General features: G+C 35.5%; 1 protein-coding gene across 11 annotated transcripts in view; it reads right to left on the bottom strand.

Annotated features, from left to right (window-relative positions):
* Positions 1–20,552, bottom strand: part of LOC124387640 (collagen alpha-1(XXV) chain) — a 164,410-nt gene that overhangs the window by 45,884 nt on the left and 97,974 nt on the right. For 10 of the 11 annotated variants that reach the window (XM_046852099.1, XM_046852096.1, XM_046852103.1 and 7 more), the window contains exons 5-10: positions 15,156–15,182; positions 12,457–12,483; positions 7,751–7,822; positions 6,253–6,369; positions 4,945–4,980; positions 250–276 (exon numbers count right to left, since the gene is read on the bottom strand). In XM_046852099.1, the coding sequence (XP_046708055.1) occupies positions 250–276; positions 4,945–4,980; positions 6,253–6,369; positions 7,751–7,822; positions 12,457–12,483; positions 15,156–15,182 (306 nt within the window). Of the gene's footprint in view, positions 1–249; positions 277–4,944; positions 4,981–6,252; positions 6,370–7,750; positions 7,823–8,838; positions 8,899–12,456; positions 12,484–15,155; positions 15,183–20,552 lie in introns of all 11 variants that reach the window. The other variant, XM_046852095.1, reaches the window with a different exon arrangement.

Consider the following 20,552-nt stretch of genomic DNA (forward strand, 5'->3'; position numbering starts at 1 on the left):
ATCTTTGTACAAAATATTTCAGAATTTTTAGGAAATTATTACTTGATCACAACATGCAGGGATTATTAAACTTTATAAAAGGCTTAAAAATATGCTCAAGACAATGAGCTGAGGTGGCTATAATATATATGAATACATCTTTGTATGTAATCTTAAATCAGGCTTTATGCATTACATGATGTTTCCATGATGTATGACTCATGGAAATATAAACAGCACTTAGGACTTTAAAAAAGACTTAAACTGTACCTGGAGTCCTGGAGGGCCCTCAGGTCCCTAGGGGAAAAAAGAAAAGAAAATTACTGAACCATTAGAGAGGTTGAGGTATGAATTTTTCTGCTAACACAGTCCTTAGAGATTACTTGCCCCAACAGAACAAGTAAAGCAAGCTTTTCAAGGCCTGGATTAAGATTATCAACCAATGATTTGTTTTATTTTTGAAGAAAAAGGTCTTTAAGCTTTTTGCTGGTCTTCAAATCACTGGCTAGAAACCGAGAAAGATAGATAATGTAAATTAGTATGGCATCAATTTTTGTCTTTGATTACTTTAAATGAAAATTTTAAGGCCTTGTGGGTAAACTTAAGTACAACTTAAAAAAAAAAAGAAAAAAGAAAATTGCTGTATGTAAAAGAAGACTATGTATGTAAATTTCCATTTACATACCTAAACATTTTGCTGCAGCAAAGATAACAGACCAAATGGTGATGGCTAAGTTTTTTTTACCCTTTTGGAACATGGCCCATTTACATATCTATATCTATCTAGCTATCTATCCAGCTATATATTCTATATATGCAGCAGTTTTTGTCAGTTATCCTTTTGTGGTATTAAAAAACTGTTTTGCATGTTTTAAACTAGTTAACATGTCATGATTAAGGGCAAGCTGATTTTTATCAGACATAGTGTGAGCATTTATATATTGCATGTATATTGTATATATTCTATGCTAAATGTGTCCAGGTGCTGATGCCATTAGGTTGCTCAGAACAATTTGGTGCTGTAGTGGAAAACACCCTAAAGAGAAAGAGTCTTTCTCTGACTAGTCTTGACCCTACAGTCATCATAGAATGCTGCACTTCATCAGTTCATGAGTGGATTCCAGGAGCTCTCTCTGATCTTGCCTCTGTCGACCAGCAGAAGGCTTGTGCATGGCATACAACAAGAACATTGCTATCTCCTTGACAGACCTCTGAAAGTTGTCTTATATTTAACCACTGTAATGAATCATGATGTGTACTGAGGACAAGTATAAGCCATATTGAATGTATCAAATTCAGAACTCCCTCTGTTCCCCTGAGTGATGAATTTCACAGTAAATATCACATTAAGAGCCCAAGCTCAGATATTGTCCATATGTCTGCAGACAATGTCTGTGGTCTATCATTTCAGACATTACATCTTGCCTACCCATTTTTCCAAACTAAACAGAAGTAAACCAGTGCTTTGTCTCCACACTGAGGAGATTAGTCATTATTGAAAGAAAGCAAATAATAGGTCAATAGGCATCAATTCAAATGACAAATTGTTCGTTTCCTGTTCTCTCATTTTCTTCCTGTCTCTGGTTGGCAGCTTAACAGAATACTTCTCCCAGTAATTGGCAATAGACACTATAGGTCACTAACAAACCTGACTATTTGTAATACAGTCTAATTTAGTTTAAAAATATATAAACTTTTGCTTTACAAACAGGTGTCATTTTTAGACACAAATAATTTGCACATATAAATTGCACATATACCTATGAAGGACACTGATATGTATTTAACCAACTTTTATCTATACTGACAACTAGATTCTTGATCTTATACAATTCTTTAATCAGCCATTTATGTGACATCTGCATACATTCATGCAGATACAAGGAAAATATTTCAGTCAAAGTTTACATAAAATAACACAGTAGGAAAAATGTGACTTTGGAATGGTCTAGTGCAAATACTTTAGAAACTATTAATCTTCTAAGATTTTTACACACATTGTCTAATAATTTTTCTAATCTATAGCCTTCTCTGACTGTTTTTGACTGACAGGAGTGTAACCTTTGGTGTTGTAGCCCATGTACCTCAAGGCGCAATAAGCAGTGTTTTCTGAAATTCTTTTCTGTTTCAAGTTTAAACAGTGATTTATTATAGCCTTCTTGTCAACTCAAACAAGTCTGGGTATTTTCCTTTGACCTCTCACAAGCATTTTTTACTACTGCAAAAATTATTACAATACCTTGATTGTAAAATAAATTGATTGTTTTCTCTGTTTACCAGATAGCTTTTGTTGAGAGAATTTATAAACTGTCAAAAAGTAATCTAATGAGTTTTATTTCTAGTGCATGGCATACAGTTCTGTATGCTAGTCAACATTTTATATAAGTTAAGCATTTAGCTATTATTCCTTATTAAATAAAAAATGGTTTAGTCATAATAAACTTATCATAAAAGCATGACACACTGTACTTTTTCTTGCATGCAACATATATAGTTAAACCCCATCTTTTCTCTATCCTATCGGGCCCCAAACTACATATCTGTCACCTTGCAACCTTTGAATATATACTGCCCACATTTGTGTCTTACTTTACACCCGTAGTACTTGAGAGTGGATATCTTGGTCTGAAATGGCATATCTTATAAAATAGCTGTGAGGAAACTTTCCTTACATTTGTTAATCTCAAAAAGCAGTATCCAGTTGCTGTTAATTAGAACAGCTTGGCCCTTATAACAAGCTCCATGTGTGGAAATTTATTTTGAAAGACACCATGTTACTGTTCCAACTTAAACTGCTCCTAATAAACCAGTCTTTAAACTTAAGTAATATTTTGCTGTAAGTTAGGATATTGTAAGCTTGATGCAATCCCAAAGTTATTTTCTTCAAGAAAAAAGAAAGAAAAAAACATTAATTACTGTTGGACAGCAACATCTTATTAAAATTGGTTTCTACATGTTAGACAAGGTTGCATGTTTGGCAACCAAAAAAGCAAGTTAACGATGTGACAAAGTGCAATTTTCCAGCCAATGACACAGATTTATTTAGCTTAGTGCCTAGAGTAGCTATTAAACAGCATTGGCAAAAAAAATCTTTTAGCATTATCTGTGAATTGTGGGTTGTCCTTAAATGTAGGTAGTCGATAATTATACCTTATAAACATATAAAAAGTAAATGAACAGAAAAGAAATCCAAATAAAATCAATAATTAGTGCGACCACCGTTTGCCTGAAAAACAGCATTAATTCTTCTTGATTTTTGCAGTGCCGTAGCACACAGTTATTGAAGAAACTTGGCAGGTAGGTTGTTCCAAGCATCTTGAAGAACTAACCACAGATCTTCTGAGGCTCAAATCCTTCTGTCTCTTCATATAATCGCATACAGTCTTGATGATGTTGAGATCACGGCTCTGTGCGGCCAAACAATCACTTCCAGGACTCGTTGTTCTTCTTTGTGCTTCTCTAAGATGTATTTTTAATGTTATTGACTGTATGTTTGGAGTCATTGCCCTGCTGCAGAATAGGTCTGGGGTCAATGAGATGCTTTCCTGATGGTTATGCATGATGGATTCTGCCTATATTTCTTACCATTGGGGACACCACTGATCCTGACCAAATCTCCAACTTCATTTGCAAAAATACAGCCTCATACTTGCGAGGAACCTTGTTTCTGTCTTGTTTCTGTGCTTGCCATGGTGTATGACCTGTGACATGAAACTCTCTTCCACAACCTCACCTTAGTTCCTGATTGAGAAACAGCCAGAGTTCCCCAGTCATGTCATGGTTATTATACAACAAAAGAGGGTAAAGTCCATCATGTGCTTCCTCCATGACATATGAAGCTCCCAGTACCTTTTTAAACTGCAGCTATTACTTAACACACTTTAAGAAAGTACTATCTGCCCCTTTCTGCACACATGAGCTCATACAAAACAGCCAGTTATGTTGCCTTGGATTCCTGGCTTTGGATGACCCTTGTGTTCAATATATTAAATATGTGCCCAATATATTGTTTTAAATGGTCAAGTATGTGTGAGAGATTCAGTACTTAACACAGAATTAAATACTTGCAACAAATGCTGTGTATGCAGCCATGGTTCCTAAACTCCTTGCTGTTTTATGTTTGTTTTTAGTTTTGCTTTCATGGACTTCTCCAGGTTTATTTTGTTTGTTGGAGGCAAATCAAGATCAAAATCAAATCAAATTTTATTTGTCACATGCACATTTAACAGAGTATGAAATGCTTTTTTTGACTGTCCAACATGTAAATAAAATTCAAATATAAAAAAATTTAAATGATAAAAGTATAAAGTATAAATAAAAATAAAGTATAACTATAAAGTATAAAATATAAGTAAAAAAATATATACTATACCATAAAATACATACACAAAAATAAGACAGAATTGGTTGGTTATGGATATGACAGGTATATATTTGTGTTTTGCATGGGCTGACTGTCAGAGAACCACCAGCCATGCGTCCCTCCTGCACTCAGCACAATCGCTCAGCCTCTCCATACTACTAATCACCCACACCTATCTCCAATCTACACTCCCCTTTAAAGGGCCCCTGTTCCCACCCGCTCACTGTCCGATCTACAGGTTACACTACAGATCATCTCTGGACTACCTATGCTCTGCATTCCACCCGTTCTCTGGTGTTCGGATCTCTGGAAGTATCTGCTCCATGTACTAAGGCTAGTAAAAAATGTGTATTGACTTTACTACCGGTTTCCGACTCTTGATCTGTGCATGACAGTGACTGCATGAAAGTGCCGCAAGAATTGTTCTTTATCTTTTATAGTCTACCACCATAACATGTCAAATTATAGTTGGTTCTCTGAAGTGCAACATGTAATGTGATGAAGTAATGTCTTAGTTAGTTTTAAAAGTAATAATAATAAAAATAAAAGTACCGTTTCTCATTTGTTCAAATGGTACCACTTATTATGTAAGATGCACTTACCGCAGGACCAAGCTCTCCTGAGGTTCCTGGGTCACCCTTTTATTAAAGAAAAAACACATTAGATTAAATTGCTTATGGACTTTTATAATGCAGAATTGAGTATAAGTCATAAAATACTATTACTACTGACTGGCTAAAAGGAAAATATTTGGTGTGCCAATGTAGTAATTTTAATATTTATACAGTACTAATCTCTGTTATATCAAGAGTAAAACTGAAAATCTATATACAGTATATGGCCAATGGTCACAACCATATTTGCTTGTTGAACATCCCATCCTGGATTTGCTTTCCTCGTTGCTGTTATAATAACCTCCGCTTATTTGGGAAACCTTTTCTCTAGATTTATGAGATTCGTTTGGGAGATATGTTTTCATTCAGCTTAAGAGCATTATTAAAATCAGGTACTGCAGTTTAGGCAAAGGGCCCTGACATACATGCAATATTCCAGTTCATCCCAAAGGTATTTAGTAGGGTTGAGGTCAGGGCTCTGTGCAGGACACTTTAGTTCTTTAACAACACTAACAGATCATAACTTCATGAACCTCACTTTGTGCACAAGGGCACTCTAATGCTGGGACAGTGTAGGGAAATTCTAATGTTACACCATCTAAAAACATTTTATAGAATTGTGTCCTTTCAACTTTGTGGCAACAGTAAGTAATACATATAGGTGTGATGGTCAGCTGTACCCAACATTTTGAGCATATAATGTTTTTGAAAACAGCATAACACTGCTTAATTAATCGATCAACAACAAAAAAAATTGTTATTGACTTACCAGTGTACTGTTTATTATACCTTTTAATAATAAAAAAAAAATTCATTCATTAATTCCTTTTTATACAAACTATGTTTTTATGAAATTCTTTATTTTCTAAAGTGAGTAACTAGAAACTTAATAGATTGTATAATAAATGAATATAGTGATCTTGTCTGAAGTAGAGCAATGCTTAATATATTTCTTGCTTGCGCCAAATCAGAGAAAAATAACACATTCGCATTTGGAATATTTTACAAAGGTTTAGAATTTAAACATTTACTTTTAATTTCCTTTTTTAAAAGTTTCCTTTTTATCTTTCTCTAAAAAGTACAATAATTAACACACTGCACCACTGACAGTATTACACATGTAAATAGTTATGCTTAGTTGAAAGCAAAAGTAATGTTTATCGGTTACTGGTGTACAAACAGATTGTTGGAGACAGGAACATGTTTGAGATATGTGATCGAGCATGTTGTAGCCAGTGTTTGTTGCACCTTGCCTTAAAGAACCTTTTCTAACAAAATAATTCTAGAAACACTCACTGGTAGCCCTGGAGCTCCCCTCGGACCATCCTTCCCTGTGTCTCCTGGTGGTCCCCTGGGACCAGGAGGACCTGGAGGTCCAGGAGGTCCTGGAGGGCCTGCTTGACCCTGATCACCCTGATACAAATAATGCAACATAATATTTGTAACAATGTAGTCAGAGCTTGAGATAGTCTTCAGTAGGAATGAAGATAATTCCAGTAAATTAATAAAAAGGCAATGTAAATAGTTATTATGAAGAGTGATTATAAATCATTGAGTAATTTAAGTCAGCTAAGAACACTATAAGACAGCAGACATGATGTTAGCCTTCTGTTTTAATCCGCTGATTTAAGGCTGTGGTGTACTGCTTTGAAAAATTCCTTGCTGCAATTTTAATATGTAACTGCTTATAAAGATTTCCATATTAGTCGGCAAGATATTTGTATTTAATTACAGAGCACAGGATAAATTTCTTTATTATTCTTGTACGCAATGTACCAAATTGTATGCACTATTTAGTTTAACATTGCCTCAAAATAATTGACCTCAGAGCATGACGGTTGTGCATGATTTACTTCAATCATGCTCTCAATTTATTATTTTGTTTTCTCTAATTAATAAAATAATGCCCATGTTTTGGTTAAACTGTGCTGTCCTTGAAAGGTACCAGGTAAACAATTTAATTAAATGAATAACCTGACTAAGCAGATTAACTATAGCTCGTTCGTAAGTCTCCATTAAAGACAGAAATGTAGTAAATGACATATATTGGCATATATTTATAATGGGATGTGCTGCAGAAACATATGGAATCGCACTTAGCTCCTGCGTCATTACAAACCGACTCCAACAAAGATATTAAGGCAGCATGCGAATTACAGGCACCAAATTAGATTCACTGTTCGACACAATGCTTCCGGAAACCTACCAGAAAGCCGAGAGGGCATGTTGTCCTGTGGCACAAATTAACCAGAGGTGGGCACAACTTTAGTAAAACTGAAACTGAGCATTACGAACTTTGATTTAGTATTTTGTGCCTGTTATTAGACTAAATCATTTCACAATTTAGTACATAATGAACATGAAATAAAACATTTATTTTGGTCTCTCCAGGGCTCTGTGTTTAATTTATCAATGCAGTCGTTCTTTATTAGGTGGAACATTTTGTGTTTAATGGTAAACTCTGTACTTAACATGCATTGATAGCTCATCTGGGACAAATGGACATTTTTTTTATTGACTGCTTATATAAAATAAATGTTTGGAAGTTCTCTCTTTTTATGTCATTTTCAAGGACATTTAAATGACTTATTGCATCATTAATGATTTTCTTTGTAGACAGTTTAAAGCAAATGAAAAAGAAATGAGTACTCTGTAGCTATAAAGTTCTACTGAAAGCTTAAAATGATTGCTAGTTATTACTGCATTTGATTCGTTGGCCAGGCAGAACCAGAAGAATGAAGATGAAGGGAAAAACAGTGCACTACTGTGAGAGAAGAGTGAGGTCAAGCACTACCTTAATGAGGCGACGCTTAATGAGCTGCTGATCAGCAGAAAGAAAGCCATGATTGATCTTAGGGAAGACCATCTGAGCAGGAGTGAGAGTTCAAGAGGTCGGAGGTCAGAGATTGGAGAAGTTGGAGAGGAGATAGTTGGATGAAGTCCCCAAAGAAGGAGAAAGTAAAAGAAATAAAAATAATAAAAATAGATTAGATCAAGTGGTAGACTGAGGACCAAGTTCAGCGCCTTCAAGCATGAGAAGAAATCTACATTTTTCTGATGTCTGGACTATATTTAGCCCCTGAGGTCTCAATTACCACCTCTGGGTCTTAGATGAACTTAGAGTTCATCAGCCCTGAGAAAAATGTCAATTTCTTCTCATTGAATGCACTGTCAACACTGTAATGCTTAGTGCTAAGCCAGACTCCAAAAGCTGCACACACTGTACTAATGGTTTTTTTTTTTCTGGTCATTTAAAGATTGATATAAATTTAAGGGAATTATTGATGTTTTTGACATTTACAAGCATTTAAAGGTTCTACTGGAGAGAGAGAGAGAGAGAGAGAGAGAGAGAGAGAGAGAGATCTGAGGTAAAACATAGACATTCACTCATGTGGTTACTCTCCAGAGCATATTTTGGCTTGTAAATCAGGATCCTGTGTATAATTGCTTAGACATTTCTTTTTTTTTAAACCAGCATTTTAAGTCCATCGTCCTATATCTCGCTTCATCCAGCAGAGGTTCTCAAAATCTTTCTACTTGGCATAAGTTATTCTTTAAACTTCCAGATACTCTATCTATCTGTTCTGCATATTTTACAGTATATCAAGGATTCAATAGCAAACCTAGTTCCTTTAAAAACACTTGCATTCTTGAGAACCTCTGGCATATACTTTACAGAAAATAACTTTTTTTAATTTCATTTGGGTTGCTGGTCGTTGAAAATAAAAGCCATTGATTGGACTTGATTGAGGAAATCAAGTTGTTTTCAACTGGCTTCAGGTTTTATCAGCTGGTCTTGTTTGACAAACAGTGTGAGGGGTTGGTTAATCTCAGTGTGTAAGCCTTGGAATTTGGCTGAGCAGCTTTGCCACCTAAACAAACCTTTACAGTCAGGATTTGATTGCTGTGTAATGCAGCCATGGAGGGAACACCAGGAAGTCCCTGAAGACAAAATTGCATAACAAAAACAACAACCACAAAACATGATAACATGGATTGTGTACACCACTACACATGTAAACTAAATATGTATCACTGTGTCAAATTCAAGGGTAGCAGTCAAGACATAGTGCCCATATGGCTGGTCAAAGTGCATTCAAACTAAAATACCAGACTTTCCATGTCTGGTGCATGACTCTGTATCTGCCTTTGAGTGACAATTTTTATTAATGGTTTAAATGTTTATTTAAAATGAAATGATTTTCCAAGAAGAAATGAGACCATACTGTCTTTTTAATAGCTGCTATGTCATCCCAACTCAACCTAAAAGTCTACTATATATCTATTAAAAAAACATTCCAACAATTAGCTGAACAGTGGTTTTTAAATAGTATCATAAAAACATGGGGAAATACCATGTTTATGGGATATTCCATCCATCCATGTTTGGGAAGTAATTGAAATGGCATAGGTCATTTAAAAAAATAAAGCTCAGGAAACAGCTGTCTACTGTTTCAGCGTATAAGTGAAGAAGATACTCTTTCAAACAAAATTATAATAAATCTAGATAATGAGACATTACTTCAGAATGAATTCGTAACAACCACAGACATCCTGAGCGTGAAACTGGGAGCAAGCTCAAGAGGATCACGAAGAGATCATCTGACAGAAATACTGTCTGGGCCTTTTGAGTTATGTAGCACTCCACCAAACCTGGAGTGTTGCCTTTTCTTCATTCTGTTAGTTTTACAGTAAGCTTGATCAATTTGCCTGGAGTCAGTGGGACTTTGCACTGATCCCACTACATTTTATAAGAAGACTGTGTCTAATATAAGCTGGGTTTATGTACCATTAGTTTGGCCACAGGGTTGCACCATCAACCTCACTCTAACTGTCCCTGTGTTACAATAATGCCCTTAGCAGCGAGACGTAAAAATGTCTGACATAAGTTGACCAAAGAAGAGTTAGTTTTCACTTTTCTCCTTAGGCAAGGAAAATAGGCTTCACATTTTCAAAGAAGATTAATTTTAAAATTGATATGGAACTTTACAGTCTTCCCAATTTCAGTGCATATATGAAAAAATGTGGTTGGTGAAGAATCTTAATTATCAGCATAAAGTTTCTTTTAAACTGATATCAAGTGCTACTGCTAATTTCATTTATCATATTCCAGGTGCAAAAGCGAGCATTTGCAATGATAAAACCCAGAACTGCTCGTTACATTAATGATGGAATTACACGTATGTATGATAATTGGCATTTATATGACATTTTTCCCTCTTCAGCCAGTTAAATTAAAATGTAAACTCGATTTTTATTTCGAAAATACAATTCTTTTAGCCAAAGTGTTTATGCCCAGTTTGATGTCATTCGCTACAAGCAGATTTGAGCTGTTTTGTGTTCATTGAGGTTGCATGCCACAGCAGTGCTGGAGTTAATGTTCCATCTACTTATCTTCTTCTTTTTTGTCCTCCATTGCACAGAGACAAATGTTTAGTTGCCATGAAATGATCATCTATATTTCAGTGCAGATGGTTTCAATAAATTTAAATACGTGTATTGATTGAATCCTGAAGGTGGCTCGATGTCCTTGGCTTGTCATGTGTTTTACAAACCTCATCAGACTGATATTAAATCAGTTTATTTTTAAAGACATCTTGGCTTCTGAATCATAGCATGCAAAAGTCTTTGTCCTGGAATCGCTTTTTAGATCTTTAAAATTGAATAATGCTTCTGACATTTGTGGAGAGATTTCATACTGGATAAGTCCCAAGATCTCAAGTCCATTGCAGTAAAGCAGCTAATCTTGAGTTGTACATCTGTGGAATTACACGAAATAAAGTTTCCAGGACTGGGACTTCCGTTTTTAGCTCTGAACAAAAAGCCTAAGAAAATGTATTTCGACTCTGAAAGACGTAATGTACACACTTCTTAGTACACAACAAAATAGCTGATTCAAGTTTGATTCAATGACTTCTATTCACTAGTGGTTGCATTATTTGCTGCTGATTCACTCTTTGGCTTTCTTTCACTCTGTCACTCTGGTAAAATGGGTAGAAGAGACATGCTATTTTGCCATGTTTTCCATATCATCATTTCATTTGATAATAGAAACTGATGTATCATGTTTAGAGTGCTGCTTAAAATAACTAAAGTAGAAAACTAACCCCCCGTCTTTATAACTTTTTTATAATATTTTCGAAAAAATTTGTTGTGCATTTTTACACATGGCTAATCAATTAAATATTACCCTACGTTAGGAATGTTGTTACTCTTTATATACAATTTTTTTTTTAAATATTGGTTTCCCATCTCTGCTCAGCACATTAGTGGCATAATTGCCACTTGAAAAAATAAAATGATTTCCATACTTAAGATGATGTTAACTTTCTTAAGATTATGAGTCAGATGGCTTACAAAGTGAGCACAGTGTGCCTTTTTCTGGAGGTTCATTACGCAGAAATATTTTGGATATTTAGCACTCCTGTCACATAAATCCTCAATAAGTGTAGTTTAGTTTGCGAAATGTAAATCATTCACATCATCCATCATCTTATTATCCAAATACTTTGTTATAAAATTATACACCGTACCACACAGAACTTACCAAGAGCTTCTGTCTGTGCAATAACTCATAGTAAATGGAAGAAGGGGTTTTGTGGTCAGAGTATAAATCTCATTTTCAAGGGGCAGGAGTCTGACAGAGCCTCAAAGTGATACATAGTAAACCACAATCAGGAAGTTGGTATGAACTTGCTTTTACACAGTTAAGGGACATAAGTGAAAGTGTCACATGTGATAAAGATGTTCGATATTGGGCTGATGGCTACGTTCTGTCAACACAAGTTAACCTCAATGTGTACCTGCACATTGGGCAAACTAATCTGAGACACTTTTAGTGCCTGGTCCCCTTCTGGAGTCTATCCAAGAGAATGATGGATATAAAGAAAAGTCAGTGAGTAACAAAGAGTAGGAGAAGAGCAGGCACGTAATGCAATAAAGACAGATAGACTTAATAAGTCGGTCACAGTTAGAGGACTCCCTGCAAGCAGATATTGGAATGAGATATCTGAGTGATTTATCCAATAATTTGCCAGCTGTGGCAAAGCGTGGACTTCATAATCATTCTCTAAGAGATGCGAATTTATCAAAATGTCAAACAACTGGGATGGAAATAATTACGTTCTTCCAATGAGCTCTCAGTCTTCGATGCTCATATGTCATTGTGAAGTAGAAAAGCTTCAGCTAGATCAAATTACCATAAACTCAGTCACATTTGTTTTTGTTCCAGGCACTCTTCCTATGTTGAGGGCAGTCAGTCCCATAGTAGCAGTCAGAGGGCATTGACCTTCTTTAATAGCTACCTTAGGTGTTTATAGTTCAACTCTCCTGTGTCTGCTCCACTTATTCTATGTAGAGCTTTGTTGTGCTTGGAAAGCTCAAATATGCACTTAAAAAAATAATAAATAAATAAAACACATTTGAATTCCATGCACTTAATATCTCAGACATAACACAGATTTATCAACACATCAGCGCATGCTATAGAAGGCCACATACCCGAGGTCCCTGGTCTCCTTGATCTCCCTGTAATAGAAAAGCAAAGTAAAAGAAGAATACAATTAGGTAACATCATACATACAAATGGACAGAGAGACTGAAAGAGGAGTATGACTATGACATGATTCAAAAGTCGCTGAGGAGGAAAACTAATACCAGCATCCCCCAGAATTCATTGTGGGTGAGGAGAAAATCGCTTATCATAACACAGAGCGTTCCGGCAGGGGTTTGAAAGGAAGGCTGAGGGGAAGTGTGATTTTGAAAAGGGAAAATGTATATGAGAGGGGGTTTAAATTATTCTTACTGTGGTTAAAAACAGGAACAACTGCTGTACCACATTTCAGGTGGCGGCTTCTTCTCTATTAGAGCTAGGAGAGACTGCTACTGAGCAATGACCGATGTGACTTAATGACTAGTTTAAAAAGGAATAACTTTGAAGTATGGAGATTAGAAAGATTAACTATGGACCATATGTGACTTTTGTTTTCTATATATATTTAGCATGTCAACCCTAACAGTAAGCAATGTTGATTGATTATTTTCACTATATCATTTCACTCAGTTTACCAGGTTTGTTTACTGCAATGCAGAAGCAAATGGACATTATTTGCAGTGTATGATTCTGATCCATGCCTACTGACAACAGTTTAACACTAAGCACGAGTAGAAGTGTACTTGGCTAGAGCAATCTGTGTGTAAACAGTTATGATGTGCTTATATATTGAGTCTTTCAACCCTTTCATTTATTCAAAACAGGAATATTAGCTTTACATGGATTTCAAGTGAATTCACTTTTCACCACTGGTAGTCTTGCATATAACCTAAACATAACCCTAAATTTCTGACATTCACCAAATTGTATATGTAAGTTGTAAATGTGGTTTATGATAAAGTGATGTATTTATCTATATTTGGGTCATGATCCATACTTTTATTCCTCGCTGGCTTATAGGTTTAGAGGTTTTCAAAATGGAGCTCTTGTTTAACAAAGCAACAAAGAAGGGGAAGGAGATGCCAACAACTTGTATTTGAATTAGCTGATTAGCAATCTAGGCAACTGGCTTTAACAAGTAGGTTGAAAGATGTAAAATGTTCATGGACCAATCTGCAGTGCAGATGTTTTGGTTCATAGTAAATATAATACATAGTACATAGTAATATAACAGTTTGCAACTTTTAGCTAGATTACCAAAACCTTTAACATGTCATAACAGGATTTGTCATGGGTTTTACAAATACAAAATTTTACTGTGATGTAAACTGTTAAGATTTATGATGCATTGTGCATTGAATCAATAAACTGAAAAGCTGTAACATTTTGAGCTGCAACACACCAATCTTTTGTTATTTTTCTATATCAGAACTTTGTATTTTGCTTCTTATTACCACCTCATTATCACCCAATTTATTCATTTCCACACCACCAGCTTGTTCTCCCCTATCACATACATGGCTAGAGTTATTCTGATTTCCACCCAAAGCTCACTTAGTCTATAAGATATGGCATCACCAGGTTTTTGAATGGCATTTTCAGAAATTGACAAAGAATAAAAAACTAATACAATTTAATTGGGTGAAACTGGCTGAAAAAGCAGTGGAATTATATCAATATTGACAGCAGCAATTCCGGTGAAATGTAATGCAGCATATAATACAACAGTTGAACATCCATGCTGTAAAATCTCAAAATTTTACAGTCTAACCAAGCACAGGATGAATTTGCACTTAATCACATAAATACATAATCCTGTGTATGAAACCACCGTTGCTAAATCCCAATTTGTACATAGTGTGCACTATTTATCATAGGTTATCCACATGACTTACAAACAGACTGTATGTGGCACTCCATGCTATGCAAAGTTATTGAGCTGGAACAGCTACACAGACTGGGTTGCTTTGGACTTGAGGGGTTTGTGGTCAGCAGATTTCAACAAACACTAAATGGCAGTGACTGGGCTAAGACAAGGGTGGATTTTTTTTCTAACTTAGCAGCTCTCCATTATCCACTTCTTGGAGACAATTCCTTAAACCCAAATTTCCCAGTGTGCTGCATGTCCAAGGTCTTAGACATGTTTATGCATCTTTTCAAGGATTATACAGGCTCACAGAAAGGGACATGATGAAAGACAAAGTTTAAACTTTTAAATGTTCTTTCTTGTCTTTACCTGAGCAAAAACAGCCTTATTAAAGGTGTCTCAGTTTGTGAAAAAGTTACAAATGGAGCCAGCTGTTGATGGATTTGGAGTTCTCTTCACCATATCACCTAAAGGTGCAAGACTGTCAGCAACAACCTAAGCAGTGTGAGTAGAGAAAACCTCACATATCAGCAGGATTATATTCTTTCCACAATTTAGCTCCAGTGGTACCCATTAATCACATTGTCTATAGACTAAAGAGTGTGGTAATACCTTAGGCTTGACACTTTTTTCCTAGTGTTTTATAGTGGGATGCTTGGTAAAGTGCTTAATAAAACATTAAAATGATTTCAGCCAGGCCTTGTGTTGAGGCAATAATGCAGTGTGCAAATTTTTTCTGAATGCTAGAGCGTGCCTAAAATTAGATTTTTTTTATATTGACATCTTAATATATTGCTTTAATCAGAAACAAGATGGAGGCATACAATAAAATGTGTGATGAAACATTGTCATAAAAACAGTGATGAATAAGAAGGCAACTGCCAAAACAATGATGCTTACCTTCTCACCTTTTGGACCTGGTGGACCCTGTTGGGGATATCAAAAATATGTTAGGATCTGTGATTATATTCTCTATAGATTTTCAAAACATTTTACATCAGCAAAAATAGCCCTTATTTACGTTAAACATTTCGTGGAGTGGCTAGGATTGCTGTCTCAAAACTTTTGGTTACTATTGTTATGGAGTTCCACATGTTCTAGGTTTTATGCTTTCTTTCTATCATTGCCCTGGCAAGGATAAAGTGAGTACTGAAAATAACTAAACTCTTGGTATCAGTTATTTGGTACTACCAATTCAGATCATAGTTTATAGGACTGTGGTGAGACCTGCGATGTTGTATGGATTAGAGACAGAGGCATTGAGTAGAAGACAGGAGGTGGAGCTGGAGGTAGCAGAGCTGAAGATGTTAAGGTTTTCGTTGGGAGTGACGAGGATGAAAAATGAAAAATGAAAATTCGAAATTAGTTTATTAGAGGGACAGCGCATGTAGGATGTTTTGGTGACAAGGTGAGGGAGGCGAGATTGAGATGTTTGGACATGTGCAGAGGAGGGACATGAATTATATTGGTAGAAGAATGCTGAGGATGGAGCCACCAGGTAGGAGGAAAAGAGGAAGGCCAAGTAGGAGGCTAATGGATGTGGTGAGGGAAGACATGCAGGTAGTTGGTGTGAAAGAGGCAGATGTAGAGGACAGGGTGGTATGGAGACGGATGATCCGCTGTGGCGACCCCTAATGGGAGCAGCCAAAAGAAGAAGAAGAAGACCAATTCAGATCATAATATATTAACAAATAAAGTGAATGTTTTGTACATTATTAGCATTGTCACTGGTAATAAGCTCTATGCCACAGTCATGTGACTTGTCATTTTGGAAGAAAACAGCTCCAGGTCACATCCAACCACCTTTTCTCTTAGCTTCAGCTGCCACATTTAACCATGATTTAAATTTGCAATCACTAACTTTAACAGCTTATTGGCCTTGTGTACTTGTTAACAGCTCCCAGTGAACAATTTCTCATAAAAATTTGATTATACATAGATAGCTGGACACCTGGAATATATTTGACTGGATATAATTTACTCATCCAAAGTGTCTGTGCCATTCTGCACAATAAATTACTTTATGATGTTACATTTTGGTGCTGAGGTGGAAATGATTCATTTCTTCCTTCGTTCCCTATTCTGTGATGAGAATGACTGTGAGAAGGAAGCCTCTAAAGCACAAACACATGTGCCTGGGTGTTGTTGTGTTCAGAATAAAAGCCTTGACGCAGAGGAGGTGATGGCGCAGCCAGACACCTGCTATCCTCAGCTGTTTCCTTCCTCCAGGGTTTCTCTTAGTCTGCTGATGTGTGTGGTGACAGCCAAACCATATAGGAATACCTACTAACACCTTACAATGTTTTTCATTAAAAGAGTAGAAAATTGTTGTTTACTAATTTCATGAGGTCAATGACCATATTAAATGAAATTATCCTCTTGTAAATGCTCATGGCTGATTCAACACATGTACCCAATTTGTTTCAACCAAAGAAGAATGGCTCAGAATTGTGTCTCTTTTGTTATTTGTGGGAGCAAGCTTTTTTTTTGGCATTTGGCATTTTCCTTTTAAAACAGTGTTGCCAATACCTAAGTCGCTTCACCCTGATTGTGACATTTCATGGATCGGTTCCAGCAAATACTACATCTGGAACTGTTCTCTTCACTCCTGAACACTACACAGCTCTCTCAGTAAGAGAGAAGGTGTGAATAGAAGCACAGACATGATGTTAACCTCTATCTGGGCTGTATCAGGCTGTGTCTACCGCATGAGCACAGATGTCCATCAGAGATAGAAGGAGGCATTCACATTACATCCATTACCCTTTAGCGTTAAACAAACACGTAACAGCAACCATGTCCATGGGGGATGAGCAATTGTTCTCTTCTAAATTGCATATTGATTTAAATGTAGGTGTTTTTTTAAAAGGTCGAAGCATAGAAACCCGATTGCTGAAAATAAAAATGTCTAATTGCATGTAGAATTCGAGAAACTAAAAAGGAAATTCAAGCCATCATCTATATCTGCTGTATGAAACTTGTTAATTGTAATCAGATCTTGTGCAAATGACAAAAGTCAGTAAAGCTCTATAATGAATGTACCAATGTATATTTAGGATGTAAAGAACTTGACTTTAATCATTAAAAGAAAATGCCTTTCTTCCACCCTACCAGAAGGCTGTGCTATTTAGTGACATTTGCAATTGAATACATTTTGTGCAGATAAAACCAAATAGTTTAGGTAAGTAAGGAATAAAAGCCATTACATGGCATCTATGAAAGGGCTTCATGACCAGAGCCAAAACCGCAAAGGACCAAGAAGCGTTCCCCACAGCACATCTGATTAAGTAGATATCCTGAGTATTAATACAAATGGGATCAATTTTCACTCCAAATCTGTGTTTTTGTAAGCACTCTTATGTCTGATCACTTTAGCCTAAGCTTTGGTATGCAGTCTTATAAAAACCTTTTAATGACTTGCTCAGTTTGGCTTGGCTCAGAAATTGTTTCAAAAAGACAGTGGACTTAGAGATCATATCAGATATTCAAATAGCACTGACCGAAGGTTTCTGCCTGCACACACAAGGCTCAATCCACAGCAGCAGAAGTACCAATCAAATAAAGCAAGCAGTTTCTGTGACCCTGTTCCCCGTTACTTATTTTAAGTCAAAATTGGATTGAAAAATAAATCAGTGATATCATCTGTAATGTGATCAAATATTTTATTGCAATTACAGTTTTAAAATGTTGTCTTTTGGTACAGTGAACCCCAGGTGCAGAGTTAGTTGAGCTGAAAACTGGTGTAGGTTAAGTTGGCTCACATATTACTTTTTTTTCCCTTTTGGACATTCGAGCATACCAATTAAGGCATTTTTGCTGACTGTCAGACCGACTGACTGACTGACTAAGTGACTGACGTTTCAAAAATGAAAGCATAAGTGTCACTAGGTACATTCATTTAGTATATGAAATTACACGCTTAAGTCCGCATTGACAAGAAAATTATGCAAAAAAAAATACATCTATTTTTACTTACACTGTTGATCATTAATATTGCCCAAAATATGACAGGGCCTAAAATTCTGCCCTTGTCTGTTTAAAATACTCTAAACAGTTTAATTGACAGGATGCTCCTAATGTAACCTAGGTTACAGTGAGTCGTTGCTTTTCCTGGAGATAATTTTATATATAGATCTAACTGATCCACTTTTAATGATCAACAATTGGTGGATAAAGCAGAGAAGGTGGACTCTATATTTCATATCAACAATACGTCAACAAAAAAGTTCTTAGAATTTGCAAATGCAAATCTTTCACAGAAGGTTTAGTTAGCATGGCAGATTGGAAATATATTTTTACATTTTGCTCTCTTAAAAGTATCTGCTATTTATAATGATGCAGTTAAAGACTGTACAGAGCTAGATCAAAAACAGAAAAAAAACAAAAGCTAAAAAGGATTTTGGTAGTACTGACCAACATAAAATTGATTAAAGAAACATCCTCATGTCTTGCACAAACTCACCAAACCAAATGAAATAAACAAGTTCAATAAACAATTTTGCTCAAATTATTTCTCTCCTGAATGTGGTCACGCATTGGATATTATTACCACATTTACTGAATAGGGTAGGTTTAGAATTGATCCAAACCACACAAAAAGAAATACACAAAACTACTAGTCATTTGCTGATTACAATTCTGATTGTGTTTCTGCAGTTTTATTTTAAACATCTGGTGAGGCAATAACATATGTTTGGGCCTCCATATTTCAGAGGTTAGTTAAAATATATATGGAGTCAGCGGTCATTCTTTCTCTGGGAAACCATGTCCAGAATCATAAGTCTCAATAGGCATTTTGACATGTGCCACCATTAAGTGTTACCACTTGTTTCTTTCCAACAGGTGAACATAAATTAGATAACATTTTTATTCACTCTTTACACTAGCAAATGTACAATCAGTACTTTCACACATATGAGGAACTTTCATGTTGCACAGTCATCCGTGCTGAAGGATGCCTATCCATCTATTCTTTCATTTATTTATTAATTCATTCATTTGCTTATCCATCCTTCATCATTAACTGCTTCATAGGATTGAAATAATATCTCAGAATCACTGGGGGGTAAGAATACATCCTCCATGGGCACCATTCTATTTCATTCCATCATGTACATATTCAGAAACTCAATGATTCTTAATAGTAATTGAAAGAAATAATTCCAGCTTTACTGGCATGTTTTGGGGTTGTAGAAGAAAAATTACTGTAACTATACAGATACAGGGAAAAAAGATTTAGTCAACCAAAGGTAACGAGCAATCCCTTGGAGCTGTAAGGCGCACAACTCTACCATAGATTATAATGAGAAACACACTGGAATTTATTCACCAGTTATTAAAAGTTGCAGAATTATCAGGCAGAAAACATATATATATATATATATATATATATATATATATATATATATATATATATATATATATATATATATATATATAAAATTCCCACAAAGGAGGGAAGTGTGTAAGCCAGATGAAGTTTCTCTGTCCACAGTTTTTGATATCAATGAGACTTTGTAGTGACATTTCTCTTCTGTGACATCTCATCATAGCTAGGCCAGCTGAAGCCTCAGATCAACTATCACATGCACACCACCATAAAATTGATGTGAGTCAGATACCACCACAACCTTCAGGCTGTTTATGTAAAAACAAATATTCATCCCACAGAACTCACAATTATTATAAATAACTCTATTCAATCCCACAGGCAGACTTTTTAGGCCCCCCCAGTGTATCTTTATATGTACAAGTAATAATACTGAGGTCCAAGCCAGAAACACATGTTTAAAAGTTTTTTATGAATAGAGACTGTGGTTGATGATGAGTTTTATTTTATTTTACATTCCTTATTATGTAATCATGAACAATGATATGTTTTTTCTTAGGAATGTCTTTGTGTATAGAGATTGGTTACTGTGTTAAATTCTTTTAGGACAATATTGTATGTCTAAGGGCAATAAGAAATTATCTTTGGTATTTACTTTTGAAAGAGTTTCCTGGTGAGGTAAAAATAAATAAAGTTAATGCTGCAAGCATCATCTCGGTCGCTCATACATGTATTCACTAAAATTTAAAAATATTTTTTTCCTTTAATAACTAATAATCAAACTTTCAACTGCCCACAAACATACATACTGTACAGCAAATATACAACACATCATTATTGTCTTTTTTAACTAATGTCAAAATATTTTTTGATTTAGAAAAGAACATTAGCAATCCATCCATAGTCCAATAAAACCCAGATTCCGAAATAGCAAAAAAAGGTAAATAAATGTATATATCCACCTCTGA

Source organism: Silurus meridionalis, chromosome 6 (assembly GCF_014805685.1).
Source record: "Silurus meridionalis isolate SWU-2019-XX chromosome 6, ASM1480568v1, whole genome shotgun sequence".
Lineage (NCBI taxonomy): Eukaryota > Metazoa > Chordata > Actinopteri > Siluriformes > Siluridae > Silurus > Silurus meridionalis.